The sequence below is a fragment of the Rattus rattus genome, chromosome 13, assembly GCF_011064425.1.
Source record: "Rattus rattus isolate New Zealand chromosome 13, Rrattus_CSIRO_v1, whole genome shotgun sequence".
NCBI classification, from domain to species: Eukaryota; Metazoa; Chordata; class Mammalia; order Rodentia; family Muridae; genus Rattus; species Rattus rattus.
The window spans coordinates 67,892,469-67,914,654 of record NC_046166.1 but is presented as its reverse complement, the minus strand read 5'-3'; the positions used below and the strand labels follow the sequence as shown (position 1 = coordinate 67,914,654).

Genomic DNA, 22,186 nt, shown 5'->3' with positions numbered 1-22,186 from the left:
AGTAGCATTAATCTGGAAGCTTATATCCTGGGATTTTACTGTGACAAAATCGCAATGTTTCCTGATACAAGTACATGGGTTGGCTGATAAGAGTCAGACATAGAACAGTGGGATCATTCCTTTTTAATGGACAAGCGAAACTGTGACTCAGCATTCAAGCAAACGAATACAGTCTTCTGTTTTTCTCTTACGTGCATTCAAGTTCTGCTCCCACACATGTATGTGTGCCTGGTGCCTGACAGTCATAAGCCATCATATAGGTGCAGGGTATTGAGCCCAAGTCCTCTGCAAGAGCCACTGAAATTTGGATGCTCTTAACTGCTGAGTTGTCTCTCTAGCCCCACCGAACACCATTTTGGGATAATTACCTTTGAAGGGCATAATAAATTCTCGAAAATCACTGGCCTGGAAATTTGTCTGCATTTTAATAAAATAAAGATTAGGACTTATAATGTGGACATAAGCATGACTGCAAATTTTGAAAGGCTCTTGTGATTGACAGGACAACAGAAGAAGACTCATGCAGAGAGGAATGCCCCTACGCTATTTCCTAACAACTGTTGCTAGCAAATCATATGGTTTTTTCCCCCAGAGAAAGCTCTACTGATTCTTTTAGGAGCTATAATTACCAGTCCTTGAAAATGCAGAGAGTTTAAGCCACTAACCGAGGAACTCAGTGAGTGGGACTGAGCAGCGTCCATCTGACTTCCAGAATAAAGGATCAAAAGTCTGCATTGTGTTTTTCCTGTACCTGGAGGAAGAAGCTTCTAGACAGGTAATGTTCAAGGGGGAGTCTGCTCTGTTCCTACTGAAATCATGGAGGCTCCAGCACTGCTCACTTCTTCAGTGAATCAGGCCAGCTGCTACCCGGTGAGAAGGTGATAGTAAATGCTGTCAGGCCAGAGGAGCATTCCTAGGATGTTGAGGGAGGACATGATGTTGGGTTGTCTTAGTTTATAAACCAAAGCAGGAGAGGTCTAGTCGAGAACAACAGCAACAGAGGAAAGAGAGAAAATTGTAGCTACGTGTAAGTGTAGTGAAGGATAGGTGATAGGTTATAGGTAGATATCTGGAAGAATGGATGAGATGATAAATAGATAGATAGATAGATAGATAACTAGACAGGTAGGTAGATAACTAAATAGGTATCTGATAGATAGATAACAAGATAGATGATAGATAGGGGGCAATAGTGACATGGATAAAGAGATGACAATAGATAATTGATAGATAAGATATATGCATAGATAAATAGAAGACAATAACTACATGGATAACAAGATGGCTATGGATGGTTGAATAAGTTATAAGTAATTAATAGATAGCATCAACACATAAGTAGATGGGCATAGTGATTGGGTGAGTGAATGAATGGATGGGTGAGGAATAAATATATGGATAGGAAGGAAGATGGATACCTTCAAAGATTCTCATGAAGAAATATACAACTGAATTAAAATACAATGACAAAATTGGAAAGTCATACTCATTGTTGACAGAGAAGTGACAAAATGATACCATTCAACACTCAGGTCTCATGATGGATGGACAAGTGTAGAGGATGGTTTCCATAACTTCAAAGGCATTGGACACCTGTCCCATCAGAGTCCCATAATCACTCACTAAGTGAAGAAACTGAGCACTGCAAAATCACCATTTCATCGTTTAAAGGAAAAAGTAACTATGCGTGGGCCTGCAAATTCTGTAATTGTTAAAGGATAATTCAAAGAATGTGGGCTGAGGATAACTGCCCTCCATCCCAGTCTGATGGCTACAGCTTCTCTTAAAATAGACAAAGTATATGCATCTGAACACACATGCTTAGTTTACATAGACAATGTATGTTCAACGGAGTAGTTCTTTGAAAATCCTAGATTTCAGTTTCCCTTGACCTTTGCCTCATTCAGAGAACCTGAGAGGCCAATGCAAGTGCGTGCATAGGCAGTTGGGGCATAGCCCATGGCTTGTGCAAACCCACTCTGCATTGAGCTGGAGTGAGATGTCATCCCAGGGTCTCTGGAGATGTCCTGACTCTTGACTAGTTGAGTTGTGAGTCTTTTATATTTTTCTGACCTAGTTTCTGAAAAAAATTTCCAATGGTAACACTCAAGATTCTAACAGTAAAGCATCCTGCATCATCACCCTGACAGACACCATTTTTCAGGGTCAACATGAAGTGTATAGAGACTGGAATCTGTTCATCAAGGTCCCAGCAGAGAATGCAAATTCCAAACACTGCAGAATAGTGGAAACTATGCACTTCTAACTGCACAGAAAATTGGAACTCCCCATTTAAGCTCACTTATCCAATGTGAGGCTTTTGGCCTTACATCTTTGGAATGAAGGACTAGTTAGTAAAAGTTCATCAAAGTGATGACTTTACTATTTTGTGATTAACCTCAGCAGGAGATATTGGTGAGGTGTTGTTGAAAGTATAATTAAGTTAGTAACAAGGAAGAAGGGAATGAAACATAAATCTAGAATGTTCCCTGGCCTGACCAACATCTAGGCTCTTCTCTCTTGTTTTCTTTGTTTCCATTGAAAACTCAGAACCTGGCCCAGAGCACAAAGGTCACTGACAGATTATGTGATGACAGCCTTCACTATCTCTAAAAGGGACATTTAGAATAATAATCAGAGATCATTTGCCAACAGTGTCCATGGCAAAGCCCTTGATTGTATGTGAATGTAAGGAGGTTATCAAAAGTTCCTCTCCCTTCCTCTCATGCAACTACCCTCTTCAAATTCCTGTCATACCCACTCATCTTTATGAGGTAAGCCTTCCATGCTTAGTCTAACCCAGTGTCCTCAAAGCAAGTCTACTTGTCTTAGGATGACCACTTCAGCCTTCCTTGATGGTCAGTCTTGATTTAAGCCATGGGAAGTGGCAGAGGCCATGGAGAGAATCCATGTTTGGCAAGAGGGACAAAGACAGAGTGGTGTTTATTGCCAGTTGACATAGTTTAACAGCTAATTGAGAGTGCAACAGAATAAAACAAGATGAAGCAATTTTCTCTCCGTAATAATGTTAATATAACTGAGGTCAATGTTATCCATTCATTACATCACATCACTTTATAAATGCTACTGTAGGAAACCTGAGCAGGACTTTGCTCATCAACACTCCTAGGGAAGCTATAGGAAAGGCATGGGAGAGTGATACTGCTTAGTGAATTAGACAGTGGAGCATTGCCTTTGCTCAAATAAATACCTGCCAAGTGCACCCAGGCAATACTAATATTATTTTTATGTGTGAAAATATGAAAAACTCAATAAATTAAATAATAACACTTTATTTGGTTTACTGTCATATTTATTACTATACACATATTTTATAATTATTAAAAAGTTTTTAAGGTTCACTTTGTGTGTGTGTGTGTGTGTGTGTGTGTGTGTGTGTGTGTGTGTGCATGTGCCTAATCTATGTGTGTGTATCACATACAAGCACACCCCAGAAGAGGATCTGAGATCCTTTGGAACTGGAGGTACAGAAGATTGTGAGCTGCCATGTGGTTGTTAAGAGGCAAATCCACATCCTCTGTGAGAGCAGCCAGTGCTCTTAACCACTCACCCATCTCTCCAGCCCATAATTACAAAATCTTAACATGACTATTTTATAACAGGTCCTACTATGTAAGTGTGTTTTCTTTCTGTTACTTGATTAACCACAGTGGTGTGAAACACTATACATGTAAGTCCTTATAGTCATCTTCCTTTTACAGGGATATTTTGTATATATCCTAATGCAAGCTTAGGTGGGGACAAGGCAACTTTACTCTCATATGCCTCATGCTGAACTTTTGCTCCTTCACCTATAGCACAGCTCTCCCCTGTAACAAGTAAGATAATAAAATAGTTTGCTGTCTCCGTTCCCCTGCTCTTCATCATTGGGTGAGTACCACATTCCCCAATAGTCATATTCTCTGTACAAACCTGAACTGAAAATGTGATCCTAAGACCTGAGGTTACTGAAGAATTTCAGGTCAACTCCACTGCCTTATAAAGCAGAGTTTTCTGATTTTCACTCATTAATTAAAAAATTACATTGGTAATGGCTTCATCCTCTCTGCCAATTATATCGTAGAACATGGGAAAATCTAACATTTCCTCTGGATAGCAAATTTCATATTTTGATCATTTCCCTGGGCAGCTACTTCAGCCCTTGTTAATGTTTAGGTTAATTAAGATCCGTATCTCTGAGATGTAAATTTCCTACTTCAATCTACCAAGAGCGTGCTTGGATTTAATGAAATTTCCCTATGTGCCCTTTCTAAATTCTTGTGTCCATGTAACTTTTGACCAACACATTGTGTGTGTTGGTCTAGCAGTTAGTTTGAATTTCTGAATTAAGACCCCTTCTCTGTTTGTGTTCATGCGTGAATATATGAGCGCTTTTTACATTAATTATTTGATTTGATTTCTTCTGTTGCTACTGGTTCTTAGAAAACTGTTTATTAAATAAAGGTCACTACTCCATGCTCATCCTAGTTAAGATACAGATATTGAGATAATTATCAAACTTACTTGAGACTAAAAAAAAATAAATAAGACAATCTCTAAACAAATATCTAAAAGATATTGAAAAGCAAAAGCAAAAACCAATCTCTCAGGCCTTCTCTTCCTCTCAATCTCTCAGCTCTATCTGAAAGGAAAAATGTCTCTGTACTGTGGCCCATGCAATGCAGATAGCCAAAAACTACTCCTAGCAATGCAATCAGAAATAAGTGGCTGACAAAGCTGCTCCCAACAGTTCATGCTCCACTGGAGGAAGAAGAAACCTCAGTGTAACTGGCTGGTACCAGGGCACTCATGAAACTAGACACTATGAGAATCCCACTGATCTGCTCCTAGACCTTGGTTCCCATCTAGGGTGTAAAAAAAATGCTCAGGACTTCAAAACAGAATCAGAAGGCAGCTGAACAATACCAAACGTGTATTGTTTGATATTTGATAAAAATTTGATAAAAATGCTTTGATATTTACCAAATATCAAAGCCAAACGTGTACTATTATGCCAGAAGGTGCTCAGCTAGCTCACTACATACATAGCACATGCTTGAGGAACATGGAGGGGAACATTTCAAAAGAAGAATAAATCATATGTTTCCTCTTCCTCCTGTTATCCTGAATGTTAGATATTTTCCCCGAGGGGGTCAAAAGTTAACAAAGTCTATAATATTGAGTGAAAAAGCAGGGTCATGAACCAGGTGTTGGCAGTTTTTATATTTTCATGTGTGAATTTTTAATAAAAATGTGGAGTGCAAGCATTAACACAAGTCAAAATGTCTCGGGGAGCATGTCTCAGTAGTGCTACTTTCTGGTGATTATAATTGAACCTGTGAAATATTCCTGGACAATGCTAGTAGATTTCTCAAAAAGTAACTAAATTTCTACTGATATCATTCAGCCAATCACTGCACTCTTTAACTGTGTCTCCCTGCATGGACGCATACATGAATGTATGTTATTGTCTAGTTTCTGTTTCTGTAAGTTTGCTATTAAAATACATTAAACTATTGTTTTAGGGTTTCTATTCCTGCACAAAACATCATGACCAAGAAGCAAGTTGAGAAGGAAAGATTTTATTCAGCTTACACTTCCACACTGCTGTTCATCACCAAAGAAGTCCAGACTGGACCTCAAGCAGGTCAGGAAGCAGGAGCTGATGCAGAGGCCATGGAGGGATGTTACTTACTAATTTGCTTTCCCTGGCTTGCTCAGCTTGCTTTCTTATAGAACCTAAGCGTACCAACCCAGAGATGGCACCACCCACAATGGGCCCTCCCTAATTCACTAATTGAGAAAATGCCTTATAGGTGGATCTCATGTAGGCATTTCCTCATTTCCTCAAGGGAGCTTCCTTTCTCTGTGATAACTGCAGCTTGTGTCAACTTGACATGCAAAACCAGCTGATACAGCTATGAAAACAACAAATAAACAGGTGGCCTCAATCTCTTTATCTTGCTAAGGTTCTGGACCACATATCTTCTTCTGAGAGAAGTGTAGTTTGATTCTTGATGCCACATGTCAATTGGATATTCCAGGTATCAAGGTATCTAGGGATAAACCTAAATCCTAGGGTCCTGTGGGCATTCCTATAACCCCATCATGGCCACAAAAGGGAAAACGTCACTTGGCCTGCTTTCAGGTTGATTCCTCCAACTGTACTATGTATGTTGGAAACCACATGGAAAAAGCCATTGTTGGCCTCATGGACCACATCCATTTCCTCAGAAGCTCTGATTGATGTCTGCTGGCTCCCATGGAGACAATGTTTGGTACCATGTCTTGTCCTGACTCTATCACATCCAGGTGTCTGCAAACACTGGACAGTCCACCTGGTGATTCAACTTTCAACCCTTCAAGAATCTTCCAAAGCCAACTCCCTGAGCACCAAACATTTATTCATAGGTGCCCAACAGGGTGTGTCCCTCTGTCCCCTGTGGAACTGACTCCCATTCAGACTGTAGTACAGCTCTTCCTTCTAGAGGGCCTGGAATTTGTGAACCATCAGTTTTGTAAGTAAAGGTCACACTGTCCCTTTCATGAGAGCCCATCAATTATTCAGTGGCCTAAGCTGTACCCAGGCTTTTGACCATCTTCACTCTTGGTCTTTTATTGCATTCAAAGTCATCACTATCAAAGTCCTGCATGCTAAATCAAAAATTCTGCGTGACTCTTCCCTTTGTCCTGCCCATGCTGCTCCCCACCCTTTCCCATGCTGCAGAAATGGAAGACAAATGCCAGGTCCTTTTACTCACCTTTACATCTTTTTATAAATGCTATATAACATGCTTACCTGTCCATGGCAAGCACTGTCGATATAGCACAGAACTTTCTTTCATGCTAGGGTCACAGCTGATCTCTGTAGCCAGTTTCAACCTGGGAAACTCATAATTCTCTCGTGATTAAAATTCTTTCCCTAGACACTTTGTCCAGCTATCTTATGAGAAATGACCTTGCGCACATACCCTCACTATTGCCTCAATCATGAGGCACATTTGTCCTACTCGTCTGCGCTAAGCAGGGGCAGGGGAAACACATTATTTAATTTGTCACAAGATACAGGGAAATGATGACCCCTTGGGGAAACTCCTGTGCTAGGATTTGCACCCTGGTGAGCGATAGAACTGTACTTTGAAGCTTGGCCTGAACTTGACCACTCCCATCATTCTAAATTTTGGCAGACATGAGGTCGTTAGTCAGAACTAGTCTCTAGTTGACGTGTTCTCAACTCACACACTAAAAGTGGATGGAAAAAGTGAAGACCTATACAAGAGGACAGATTATGTATGGCCTGTTTTCCTTCCTGGTTTCTCGCAGAAAGAATTAGGATCCCACATTCTATTACCATGCAGAAGAGGAAGTTGCCACCTGCTCAGCTCCTTAAGGGTCTTCACTTTAGACCAGTCATCAAGTGCTCACTGAAAGCCTAGTGACACCAATAAGTCAGTGCCGGCATCATATGACAGTTCCTCTTTCAAAGGAACCTTTTGTAGCTGGTGCTTTGGAAGGACTTTAGGCCAACACTTCCATTTACTACTTCAAATGAAACAGGTGAGGGATTGTCTGTTCTGGAATTATAGATTATGAGGCCAAACCTCAGGCAAGAACCCCTGCAGGTCCACACCCTTAGGAGAAGCCTCCCTCAGTAAAGCATGGGAGTAACACACTTGACTCCTAGAATAGCCGCTAGTTCAGACCTGCAAGATGAGTGAGGTTGGTTCCATCCTGATCCACAGTCAGTGGAAGGGCCTCACTTTACATTTTGCTTGTTGGGATTTCAAAATCTGGGTTAAAAGGGGTTTTGATGCATATTGGTGCAGTTTTGAGCATGGCTCTTATACTATCAATAACCTATTTTTACACACACACACTTACACACATGCATGTACACATGCACAGACACACACACATGCATGTACACATGCACATACACACACACACACACACACAAACACACACACATAGAAAGAGCGAGAGGCACACATGTAAAACTCCTAGTCATCATTTTAATATTGCATTTAAATGTCCATTAATTTCTAAATAAATCTATATTTCTAGAGCTATTGAGCAATTCCCAGAAAAAGGTCATTATAGAAGTAAATTTACATATGAAATTGAAGCCAAGGATCACAATTAACCCATGTGGTTATGTCCATATGCAAAAAAAATTATGACTTACTATATAAGCCTATTAATTAATCAATTATTTAGCTACTCCAGGGCTTCAAATTGAATTCTTTAGCTATGTAAAGGATGCTTTGTTATTAACTTTTTTAAAATTATGTTTTATTGGCTTTTTTAAAATTGGATTATTTTTTAATTTACATTCCAAATGCTATTCCCTTTCCTGGTTTCTCAGACATAAGCCCCCTCCCCCATCCACCCCCCTTCCTGCTTCCCTGACATTCCCCTACACTGGGGGTCCAACCTTGGCAGGACCAAGGGCTTCTCCTTCCATTGGTTACCAACAAGGCCATCCTCTGCTACATATGCAGTTGGAGCCATGGGTCAGTCCATGTATAGTCTTTGGGTAGTGGTTTAGTCCCTGGGAGCTCTGGTTGGTTGCATTGTTGTTCTATAGGGTTGCAGCCCCTTCAGCTCCTTCAGTCCTTTCTCTAACTCCTCCAGTGGGGGTTCAGTGGTTTGCTGCTAGCATTCACACCTGTATTTGACATGCTCTCGTTGTGTCTCTCAGGAGACATCTATATCCGGTTCCTGTCAGCATACACTTCTTAGCTTCATCCATGTTATCTAGTCTTGGTGGTTGTCTATATATGCACTGCTATTAACTTTTTAAAGGTAAAGATCCTGATCCTTCAGGAAGATGGCCGTGCTGGAAGCAGGCAGTGTTTAGGATGCTGAGGTCACAGAGATAGCTGATCCTCAGATGTTCACAGTGAGGTCTCCTTGGATAGTATCGTCTGTAGAAACGCATGTTCATACAGTTAAAGAGCTGCATAAATAGAACCTCAGAAAACACAGCTCTCACACACCCATGTCTTTGGCTACCTCCACAGCCTTTAAGATAATTCTAACTCTATAAAAGTTCATTGAGATATATAGAGTTTGGGTCTGGTAATTTCAGTGGGCAGTGTATATTTGTGTGCAATGTGATTTTGAAATGAATTAGAACGAATAGAGTTCTTAAAGTTATGAGTTATTAAAGATATAAAGTTAGTGACTTTATATCTTTAATAATAGAATATGAGTGAACTCTCAAGATCAAACTCTCACCTACCGATAAGAGAAATCACTTCCATCAAAGATGGTCTGTTCTTCACTTATGTCCATCTCTGAATAAACTAAAATCTGACAACAGATAACAATGGTTTATGTCTTAGAGTCTTGATTTTGAGAACAAAAGCTTAATTTTGCCGTTTATGGGCAAGATGGTTTCTCTACTTTGTTGCCCTTGGAAACGCTTGCAAAGTGCAAGTCGAAAACAAAGGGAGACAAGCCCATAGCAAAGCTCGGGCTCATACAAGGCTCTGAGCATCAGCTTTCAGCTAAACAGCTGTGTGGCCACTCTACTGTTTAACAGGGGCAGCGTGAAAGCGTGCTCTGTGATGCTCCCGTTTAACTGCATCTCTGAGATAGCGCAGGAAATCTCAGCTCCCGCACAGGCTGCTCCTCGAGATGAAGATCAGTGTGTGGATAACGGAACGGCTGCTTGGCAGAGTTTCTTGCTCTGAGGCAGGAAATGAAGGCTGCAGGACAGGAGATATGCCTGGCTTTATCAGGGAGGATAAAAAAACCAAGACAGCTTTGCTGAGAGAAATCATTTAAAAGGTCAAGCTAAGAGAGAAAAATAACCCTCACTTCTCAGAAACCCATGGATGACACCTGGTCTGGTGTTCCGTCCTTCCCAGACTGTCAAAATGGAAACTGTGTGAGCCCACTTTTTAAGGATAAGCCATCATGGATGAGGAAGCCTGGGTCCTAGCCTTGTCATTTGGGAAGCCAAAAGTTCCAAGTAATCCTAGAGCAAGTGCTGCGGGAATCCCCATCCAGCTCCAATGACCGTAGCTACTGTCACATTATATTGGAAGGTATAGTCTCTCTCAGTGCTTATGTTTTTCAATATTCTGACAGTCAACTATCAAAACTCCCATTTTACAGAACAGGAAAAACATTAGGTCACCAAGTATTCCCTCGACACCAAGGAAACAGGACTTCTCCATGTCTCACCTAACTCCTCATTCAGTAACACTCCTGCCAACGTACTGGATTCACTAAGACCAGAAGCAAAGCAAAGCTGATGAAAACAGCAAAGACCGAAAAGATTCTGGTACCACATACACCATCTTAAGGGCACTTATGTGATTCCACATGCTTGTGAAGATACAAACGTGTTTCTTTGTTTAAATTTTCCAAGTGGACAAGTGACCCCAGTGCCACAGTCATAAAACACTGAAAGCAAATAGGAAGCATTATTTTTTCTTGTCCACGTAGCCTCCTGTGGAAGAATCCTTCAGCACTCCTAGTAGGTCAAGCTATTGGGCGCTACCTTCCCATTTATCTTACATTAACAGAGACATTCTGAAAGCGAGAACGGAAACCAGGGTAAGGTTCTGATAACATTGATATGTTATCATACAAACATGATTCGTGTCCAATACGGTGTCACCCGGCTCATGTAAGAGGTAAACGAGACTGCTGATTTTAAGATCCATTCATAACTTATCACTGGCTTTCAGAGGCTGAGTGTACTGTGAACATAAACCCCATTAAGCCAAAACTTTGAGAAATTTGCCACCTCAAACCCTTGAGTCTACATTAAGATCTTTTACATGAAAATTTAGTTTCTATGCATCTGATAGAATGTTAAAAAATGAAGCAATGAATAGCCTAGTAAGAGCACCAGTGGAAGGGGAAGCCCTTGGTCCTGCCAAGACTGAACCCCCAGTGAACGTGATTGTTGGGGGGAGGGCGGCAATGGGGGGAGGATGGGGAGGGGAACACCCGTAGAGAAGGGGAGGGGGAGGGGTTAGGGGGATGTTGGCCCGGAAACCGGGGAAAGGGAATAACAATCGAAATGTAAATAGGAAATACCCAAGTTAATAAAGATGAAAAAAAAACATGAAATAGTGAAATCAACATTAATAAGCCCTAGATTAAAATGTCCAAAGAAAGTTAAAAAAAAACAACAAAATAAAACAAACAAACAAAGCCAAAGAAGGTGGCTCAAAGGAAAAGTTTTTAGTGTAAACCAAAGAAGTTAGAATTTTTGATAGGGTATATTTGAAATAATGATCAGATAAAGTTACTTTGAATCTTAATGGGGTGATGCCTTTTTAAAGATTCAAGATGTAGAGCACATTATAATCAGAATAACTGTAGCCACAGCCTAGGGACTGCCTGTTCATTTTCTGAATCCAGACAGTGCAGACTCACAGAGCCTTCTGCAAATGTTAGCATTGTTTGCATTATCAACGGGGAAGCTGAACTGTACCATTTTAAGCCTACTGTGATGGTAACTCTCCGCTGTCCATTTGACTGCATTTACAATCCCAGCGAGACAGACACTGAGTGTATGGGCCAGAGCATTAAAAGAGAGGACTGACTTGGGAGGAAGACTCATCCTGAATTTGAGTGACTTGCTCCTTCTCAGGACTTGAAGGTCCATAATGAACAAAAGGGGGAAAGGCCAAGACAACTGAGAACCAGCATGTCTTTCTCTCAGCATCTTTGTTCAAGGCTGTGAGCAAGCAGCCTTGACCTCTGACCATCACGGCTGGGATACTGTTTCGATGATCCGTCCCCAGGAAACTTGAACCAAAATAAGTCTTCCTCTCCTAAACTGCATTTTGTTTGGTATTTACCACATCAATCGGCAAAGGAACAACTACACGAATGTTCTTTTTTCTCATCAGCTCTAATGCACAATCTCTCTCATTTCTAAAGAACAATTAAAATCAGAACAGAGAATAGCAAGTTGGGGCTGGGTGGACGCCATCTCTTACCCTGGCAAAGCGGTGCCATCGAGTCCCACTGGTACACGCCCACTGGGTTCCGCCTGCAGGTGGCGTTGCTGTGGCCAATCATTCGATATCCAGGCTTGCAGAAGTACTGCACCTTGCTCCCCAGGGCCCCGGCGGTTTTATTTAAAACGCCACCATTCTTGAGTGTAGAGGTGAGGCTGCAGTAAGGAGCTGGGTCAGGGAAACAGACACAAGGAGGTTACAAACCAACCTGGGGCACAGGCATGGCAAACAAAAGGGATTTGGAAGCTGGGAAATGAGCCGCAAATATACAGGGCTTTCTTCTATTTAGAAGCGTCTAGGAGCAGCACGGGGTTTCCTTGTGGACCTCAGGAAACACTAGGCAGGGTGTTGACTAGAGCGTGGCCAGGAAGTGGCAGATCTTCGTAGTGGGCGCCAGCAAGGTACCCTCAGGCTGCCAATCATAAAGACAAGGGCAAGATGTGATGCGGCTTTGTTCAGGGTACCACCATTGTAACCTAAACATTCTCTACATTTTAAGAAGGGAATGATTCAAAAAAGAAAACAGGCATTGGACATTTTTCACAATCAAGAACATGAAGTTTTGTTTAGTGGTCTGACAGACCGTGCTTTGATACAGACATAAAAGTTCTCACATAATACATGAGATTTGGATAAACTCTTGGTTCAAACATAGAAAAAAATCTGTAATAGCAATAAGTATCCCCTTTTGCTAGGAGACATTTTTAAACTTAGAGATGGCTATCAGTTCTTATTTGTTTATTTGTTAAATTTCATTTTTTTGTGTGTATGTGTGTTTTGCCTGCATGTATGTCCGTGCATTACGTGTTTGTTTGGTACACTTGGGGGCCAGAAAAGGGGAGTCAGATCTTCTGGAACTAGAGTTGCAAATGGTGAGACGTCACCATGTGGGCACTGGAAAACAAACCTATATCCTCTGTAAGAAAGATCATCAAGTGTCTTTAGTTGAGGTCAAGAAATACATACATACATACATACATACATACATACATACATACATATATATACATATATATATATATATATATATATATATACACACACACAAACAAATATATATATTTCCCAAGAAACCAGGAACAGGCGTTCTATGCAGTTGTGGGCCTTGGAAATACTGGGAACCAAACTTATGTCCCCTGTGAGAGCTGAAAGTGTTCTTAATCACTGATCAGTCTCTCTAGCTCTCTTTTAAAACGGAATTAGTTTTAAAGCCATAATCTTCCACATAATGAAGGCACTATTTGGATGGCTGAAAGGTCCTATGTCCTATTTATATATTTAGTGAAACACAATTACTTTGTCTTTGAACATCTGCTTTACTCTATTATAAACCCTAGTCAATAAATGAAAATAAAAATATAACGAAAGTTTGGAGCTGGAAAGCCCCAAGTTGTTTCCTGAATGACCTGCTCCCCTATCTCACGTCACAAAGCCCGGGCTCACATTGGGATGGTCCATGGCATGTGTGCCAGGGAAATGCAATGGGCAGATGTGTAGAATGTGGTCGTATGGATCACATATTATGGGTTGGAACCTACTAGCCTACCTCTGGATGAACTCTTAACAGACAAGAGAGTCTGAATTTTAAGGGATAAAATACCCCTCTGTGTAGGTATATTACACAGATCATATGCATGCATATACACTCATGAACATATAACATGTGCAGGCACACCTCCATGAGAAAACACAATTTTATGGCTGCCCATCTGATGTGCTTAGGTAAAGAGAGTCTGCTGCCCCATGCATAGAATAATAAGCCTTGGGAGGTAGAAGCTAGCGTTTGGAGATTTTGACTCATCTCATGTGAGTGAACCTCTGCTCACCATGACTTCCTCTGCACTAACCACTTGTGCACATTGCGATGAACTCAAACTGGCTGAAAAGCCTGAGCATCCACTCTTCAGAACAAGGCTGTGGGTTCCAATCCCTGCTCACGTACCGTGGCACAGACCTGAGCATCATTTCCTCCCGTTTCCAGGGGAAGAATGTCTGAAAGCCCTGCCCACTGTTGTCTCAACACCACAATTTCCAAAGTCTGGCTGCTGGTGAGGTTTTCTAATCTCTTAAAACCAGAGAAGGCTAGAACCTTCCAACCCCCAACATCTGCCTTGCCCCCTGAGGCTGATCTCCATCCTGGAAGCATAGATCACCAATGGGAGTAAAGAGAGCCCTCCAGAAGACCCTGCATCAAAAGTGCTGGATGCTATCATTCGGAGGAAGACAGATCTCCATGACAACCCCATTTACCTCTCACTGGAAGGAGCTCAGAGGGTTGTGCTTCATAACTGAACCGTTCCTAGGAACTAAGTCTCCTTATGCTCTCATGGGGTAACAGACACACGGGTGTAGGTTAGATTACATTGAAGACTGTACATAGGGCTTGACATTGCATTGATATACTGGGAGATTTAATTAATTTAATACAAATATCAATTTATAGACAATGATTAAATATGGAGAAAGGATAAAATAACTCAGATTTTGATATAAAACCACATATGTATGTATGCCAAATGTAGACTTACAATGTAAGTGTTTATACAAAATATAGACTAGAATATAAAGTATAGGCATATATAAAGATAAATATATGGAATGCAACAGATGGAGTGACTTGCTAAGGCCAACAGTTTATACCATGCATGGCAATATAATCAACTCTCATTTGTTCCCAATGTTAATGCTGATTTTTGCTATATTACTGCAATTTGGGGCAACTGTCTTTATTGTCCTGGTACAAATTTTAATATTTACTCTTTAAGTAATAAATTATACCACATTAATTAAGTTTTCTCCTAAGTTTAGGTCTCTCACTCCAAGTAATTCCCCACTATGTTCTCCTTCCTGCTGGCCTTTAATTGTCAGAAGTCAGAACTTCTCCATAACCTAGACGTGGTGCTAAGATGAATGTGGTACTAAAAACCATTCATTTCAGTTGGTGTCCAGAGCCTCCTACTCACCTGCATAGCGAATCTTGAATCCTTTCTTGCTGGTTGCATGATCTGTGGACCAGCGGAGGTACAGATGGTTACTTCTGCTGGTAAAATTGGACTGTTCAGTGTGGTTCCCACTTAAGACCACTAACAAAGGACTTTGCCCAGAAGAACCTAGAGAAAACAGAGAAACAAAACTGTCAGATGTGAGCACCTACAAAATGCAGATCATTCATAGCTGTTGACTAAACAGGTATACACATGTACAATATACAGCTATTTATTTTCAAAGCAAAGAAATATACTCAAGTGAAAATAATAACAAATACATACTGTGATAAGCAAACAATATAGGGGAAGGAGAAGGGGACACAATACATAAGTTACTGGTCATATATTATGGAAATGAATGGAATAAATCAGTGAAACAATGACCTTTAAAAATGAGAACATCCTTTTATTATTATAAAACATCATATGCTGTAGCTATGGAAAACCAGGAATTTTCTTGCAATGTCAGTGGTGTATAAGTAAAGCCAATCACTTTGGGAAACAACTGGATGGCAAATAGTACATTTGAAGTTTTAATTCCATCAACTGTAGCACATGGGTACAAAAGTTACTTACATAGCAAATATATTCCAATATTATTGTTCATGATAAACTTTGGACCAAACCTTTCTTTAAGTGCTGGAAATTTCATGAGGAGAAATTAAATTTATAGACTATCTAAATTTAGTAAAGTACACACATATAAATGTATATAGATTAGTCCAAAAGTAACATAAGTGCCCATTGTAGATTAGTGTCATAGTAATTCACCATCAGTCAAATGTGTGCAAGTAATTAGAATGTGGATACATGGAGAACAACCATATGATGGCCACATGAAGAGGACACACTACATGCCAACATGAGCTTCAGAGACCCAGCTTCCCTACTGGTCATAGACTACAATTCTTCAAATCTGAGGAAATATTCTCTGTTGTGTACACATTATCAGGGACTTGTTTATAGCAATCTCAAGAATACACAAGGAAAAACAACCAAGTAAAAAAGTAGAAGTTTGTGTGGAGGTCTCTAGAAATGAATCTTCTTGTTATGAAAGATGGTCCCCAAAGACTGTCTGCTAAGTGTCCATGCCCTACCAAAGAGTGACCCTACTTCATGTGGAAGTTGGCACAATATGAGCTGTGTGAGGTCTTCTCATGTTGTTAAACAAGATCATGTGCCCTCTGAACTGATATGCCACTTGGAAATTAATTATCCCGAGCTTGCCATACTTGAAATGTCATTTTTAGTGACAGGCACAAGAATCCATTTTCAAGAGTTGCTAATGCCCCACCAAATCCCTTACTATTCTCCATCTGATCTCTGTCTAGATCATAGTGTTTAGGCACATTCTGGGAAACCTGCCTCTACCTAGCATCTATAAACAATATTCTAGAAAGGAAAGATGCAGATCAGCCCGAATAGCCAGTGACGTGGTCTCAGGAGCCAATCATGACTGGAAATCAGACACTGTTCTTTACTGAGTTCTCACAATTAAAAAAGTGAGGAGAATCCACATCTGAGCTATGGAGAGTATATGCTCTGAGAAAATGGTACACACAGTTGGTATGCTCAGATTACCTTTTCTTAGCTCATGGAATAGAGATTAGCACCCATGCTGCCAAAAATAGGATGGGCACAGTGTCTAAGTGCAGAGAAAATGCCATCACTTGCAGAAGTTCTCAATACAAAACTGTGACCTTTCTCTTTATAAAAAAAAAAGGTTATATTTGAAAGGAGAGGAATGCGGACCATGAGCCACTGCTAACCTGACTGAAATTTCTGATGTCGTCTTCTGGTCTACTCTCTAGCTTTTGATCTTGACCATGGTCTGGTCATGATTTAGACAGCACCAGGCTGTAAGCAATTGGGGAAAATCTGTTTGTAAGGATTCTGCTTCTGAAATCCAGATGTGTGAAAGCATTGCCTTCTATATTTTAATTCAAGCAAAACAGAAAAGTTACCTAAGCTCACAACAATAACTCACATAGTAATACTTATGATACAAATAGGAATCCACGCCTGTACTCATAAAAAAAGACAACAGCATGTGTGGCACTGCTTCTCTCTCTCTCTCTCTCTCTCTCTCTCTCTCTCTCTCTCTCTCTCTCTTTCTCTGTGTGTATAAATAGGAATACATGCCTGTACTCATGTATATACACACAGAGACAACAGCATGTGTGGCACTGCTTTTCTGTGTGTGTGTGTGTGTGTGTGTGTGTGTGTGTGTGTGTGTGTCTTGTTTGTTTACTTGTTTCTATATATAACACTAGGGTTTCATGTCCAATATAACAATCTGCAGAACTTGACTCCTAGAGGTCAGTCTGCACAAGTGATTTACTTCTAATGGTTCATCAAACTAGTAAAACTCACAGAAACAAGATCAATTAAAGCAATTCTTATCACTGAATACATTGTAGTTTATCTGAAAAAAATCCATAAAAACATGAGAAAGCTCTGATCTTGGCCACACATAACTGAGTGCGGCTCTACTCTGCTCGAACATGATGAATCTCCTATACAAAGGAAACACTGAGTTAGATCCATCTCAGCTGATGACCCAGCCGCCCACACTGCTGCATTAAGATGCTCATTACAGCTATATAAAACCAGAGCACTGGGATTGAAAGTAGCATCATTGGACATCAAATTCATCTGATTTCACTATAGAAAACTGCTCTGTAAAGACATGGGCAACATTTACCACCTCTATATCCTTACGAGCCATTCATTTCATGCTTTTCAAGTAAAATAGACATTTAGAGCATGAAAAGTCTTCTAGAACACTTAATTGTCCTGTGGTACCCTGACAATTTGTATAACACACACACACACACACACACACACACACACACAGAGAGAGAGAGAGAGAGAGAGAGAGAGTCTCGAGTGCACACTTAACATAAGAAAATCTGATCCATAAACAATGCAATAGTGTTGTTTGAAGACCACCTGATGTATGCTGTTGTTGTAGGAAGGTGAGGAAGATGTCTGCTGCTGTAGGAACAAGTTTGACTCATCTTGGCACTGAGACATTAAGATGGTGTTTCCATTAATGTTCCTTGGGATGCTGAGACCCATACACAGGAGAGGCTTACCATCAAATACTTCCAGTGCATCAAATTGCTTTTCACTTTGGAAGGTGTCCACAAAGAGCGTAATGTTAAAGTTTGGCTCCACTTTAATACTCCAAGCACATGTCTGGGAGTTAAAATAGTTGCCTGGGTACCCAGGACTGAGAATCACCCCAGAAGACTCTGTTCGCACTTCATTGGCTGGGCATTGTGCTAAAGAGGAAAGAGATGGATAGAGGTCTGTGTTAGCACAATGAATCCAACCTTGATGGGATGCAAGACAGTCTATTGAGCTCTAACTACGTTTAATGCAGGACACAGGCACCTCCAAGTGCCATAGAGCCATAGTGAACACTGTGTGCTTCTACTGGGTTTACACGACACCAGCCACTCAATCTCTGGAACAATCTTAGGAGGCTTCATGAATTTCGTCACAGCATCCCAAGCCCCTCCAGTGCAAAAGGAAAGAGAGCCCATCTTCAATAAAACAAAATGTAGCTCTTCGTATAGGAAAGAAATACTTTTATTCTGACCCTTACTATAAGTAGATAAACAAAATCTAAATATTTGATATGACCATGTGACTAAGTATTAAAGGAATTAAAGGAACATTGTTCAACACTCCCACACACACTTGCACGGTTTGCTACAGTTTTCCGTGAGATTCATGATCTCTTAAGTAACAATTCTTTTATGAAAGCACCAAGATACTTCAAGTTGTGATTCTTTTTTTTCCCTCCGCTTTCTTCTATTTTGATTCGGCTATTTCCAGGCTAATTAAAAAAATGGAAAATCACCAAAAGGGCTTCTTTTAATGCTATCTCTCATTGCTAAATTAAACTACACTACAGGAATGCTGTGCTTCCAGAGTTACTCAGGGACACAGATCAGCCACAGCATACAAAAAGAAAGTGATACTCCAGATTAGTTGCAGTTTAAGCACATCTAAGCAACTTCCCCCAAAGCTCTGGTCAAAGATGTGCATCTCATTTGGTGAGTTTTCCCGCTTTAATGAGCTGACTGTATTATTTACAAATACATTTTAAAATGAAGATGCTGCCCAAACAGGTGGACCTTGGAAGCCGTGTCATTCCTAAATATCGTCTTGATGGTTGCCTATTCATTTGGATAGTCCAGCCAAACTACACTTTAAACCTTTGTAGACTTTCAGACAAAGACATAGGCAAGTAAATCAATCACAGAACCCTTTCAAATAGGTTTTAGAACAAGGTCATAAAATTTTCACAGTATAAACTAATTACAGCAATATCACTAAAAATAAATCTAAACTGAAGTCCTAGACAAAAGTCAGTCAAAAGTCCTATTTTCTGGCAGTGTGGTGGGGACACTGTTAGCCACTAATGTGGTTGGCACGTTCCACGTATAGTGTTTTCAATTAGGAATGTGACTGTAGGTTCGGGAATTGAACTCCTGGTCCACAGTGATAATGATGCTATTTGCAGAGGCTTAGCAGGTACAACTTGTTGGAGGAGGTATGTCATTGGGGGCAGGCTTTGAGGGTATATAGCCACACCCCACTTCCCATTTCTTTTGCTGCTTTGTGTTTGCTGTGAAAGATGTGATCTCTCCATTTCTTGTTCCTGCTGTCCTGCCTCCCCTCCATGATAGACATTTATCCCCCTGGAGCCATAAGACAAAATAAAGTTTATTCCATCAGTTTTTAATTTTATTTATTTATTTATTTATTTATTTATTTATTTATTTATTTATTTATTTATTTTATGTATATGAGCACATTGTAGCTGTCTTCAGACACACCGGAACAGGGTATCAGATCCCATCACAGATGGTTGTGAACCACCATGTGGTATCTGGGGATTGAACTCAGGACCTCTGGAAGAGTAGTCAGTGCTCTCAACCACTGAGCCATCTCTCCAGCTCATATCATTTAATTTTTATTGTTTTTTTCCTGTTCTTCACAATGACAGAAAAGAGGCAAACAGAATGTGGAGAAACTTTTGCATTGACATGTCACCAGAGAAAATTGAAAGAATCAGCTTGATCAGTGAGCTGTCTGCTTTATTCTCCTAAGCAACTTAAAGAAAACTCTGTTCAGGGTAATGTGGAACCCAGAATGCTTGGCTGAGCTGTCTTCTTGTTAAACCTCTGAACACATACTCTGTGACTTTGAGATAAGCATAACCAGTTATCTGCCTTCCATCTTTCTTCTTAAACGGTGACCTCAAGTGAGCACGCTGCATAATGCACCACTGTACTAAGTTGCAGAGGAAGGTACCCTGGTCTTGTATGCTTTTCTACAGGAATATAAATAGGTTCTTGCAAAAAGACTGCCCATGATTCCTCCCCCGCTACTCCAGAAAGAGCTTTGCTTTGGAAATATTCTCACTGTCCTCCTCCCTTTCCGTAGGCAACCAACGCTCCACATTTTAGCTTCTGTTGTACATTTCGTCTGGGTGTTCACTAAAATGGAAACCTATTCATTCAGGGACAACATCACGTTTCCAGATTTACTTTGCCAACTGCTGGTTGGACATGCTGGCACTTTAAGGAAGAACACATCACATAGGTTGGGTCTTCTGTCTGTGCACACCTGCTTGGGCTTGAGAATAGAGTTCCAGGAATTCCACAGACCTGCTTCCATACTGCAAAGAGAGCCAACACTTATACCATCTCTGCTATAAATAGAAGGTTGTAACAGTTACCCCCTCAGAGTGAAGCGAGATGTGGCAGATGTAAATGTCTTTCTTAAAGAGAAGGTGCCATATGGGCAGAGGTATTATAGAAACTGAAAATGTCGTGGCTGTGTACTCTCCTGTTCTCCATAGGCAGGTGCTACCGAGAAGACTCTTCTCTGGTTCACTGGGGAAACATTCAGTCAGCCTCCACCTTGTATAGCTTACCACTGCAGCTAGAGTTTTAAATGACATCGAACTTCAGACCATCTGGAACTGGGAAACTTTGCAATGAGTTGCAGAATGCCACCTGGAAAGCCATCATCACCTCCAGGGCTGGGGCACAGAGCAGCTATCCAAATCAGAAGTAGCCCCGGATAGAGGCATTCCTTCTGTTCTTAAAATGGTCTCTTTTGTTTGGTAGAGAAGACAAAATGAAAAAGCGAGCAAAGCCATATTTATCAAGTGTAACCATTAACACTATTACTTTCAGGCACAAATATTATTTTAAAAATATGTTCGAACATGTTTTCCAATGAGCGCAAATGTCTTTGCTTCCTCCTGTCTGCACTGCTGTTTCCTGGGAACTGACTCTTTCCTGGAGGCTGCTATAAACTGTTGCCAGGAGCAACCCAGCTAGCATGAAGGTTTCAACTCTCTCCTGAAACTCAACTTCTCAGTGCTCCAGCAACAATGATACCTTTAAAGCCCCGTGCACCTCAAGAGACATTTGAGAAAACTTCTGCTACAGAGAAGGACCATCAGCGATACCTTGTAAAGGAGTTTGCTGGCAACTGGAGCTAGTTCTTTTTGGCAGACATATGGCATGTTCATTGGTTTGTAAAGGAAAATCAGCTTCGGAGGCTAACAAACATGCAGTATGTTGTTTAACACATCTTGCAGGTCATCAGCCAAAGTAACTTAGGCTTAGGGACTTGAACTAGGCTTTCTAGTCATTAAAATTAACTCCTTAGCTGGGTATGAAAGTACACATCTTTAATACTAGCACTCTGGAGACAGAGGTAGACCGATCTCTGGGAGTTACCAGCCTAGTCTACATAGGAGTTCGATGATAGCCAGGGTGACCTAGAGAGACCCTTAGAAAAACAAAATTAAAACAACAAATAAAGTGTTAACTCCTGACAGGCTTTTAATCCTAGCCCTCTGTAGGCTGAGACAGGAAGAGCTTAGTGGACTCAGGGCTAGCCTGGTCTAAATAATAAGTTTCAGGCAACCAGGACTACATAGTGAGACACTGCTACAAAATCAATATTATTAAGCCATAAAAACACCTATAGTATGAGATAACTGGGAAGACCAGGAAGAGCCTAAGAAAATGGTAGGCTCTGATGCCTGAAGCCTGTAGGGATAGGCATGTGGGAAGAACATTGGAATTACTCCCCTCCTTCATGCCCCCTCCAGAGGAAGGCCATTACCAAACAGACTTGGATTTCCTTTAGTGAACACTGACCAGTTATGTT

General features: G+C 40.7%; 1 protein-coding gene across 1 annotated transcript in view; it reads right to left on the bottom strand.

The window, feature by feature from the left end:
* Positions 1–22,186, bottom strand: part of Csmd1 (CUB and Sushi multiple domains 1) — a 1,514,424-nt gene that overhangs the window by 74,936 nt on the left and 1,417,302 nt on the right. Inside the window, exons 47-49 of the mRNA XM_032918494.1 lie at positions 18,076–18,264; positions 14,954–15,100; positions 11,970–12,158 (exon numbers count right to left, since the gene is read on the bottom strand). Coding sequence (XP_032774385.1) covers positions 11,970–12,158; positions 14,954–15,100; positions 18,076–18,264 — 525 coding nt within the window. The remainder of the gene's footprint in view (positions 1–11,969; positions 12,159–14,953; positions 15,101–18,075; positions 18,265–22,186) is intronic.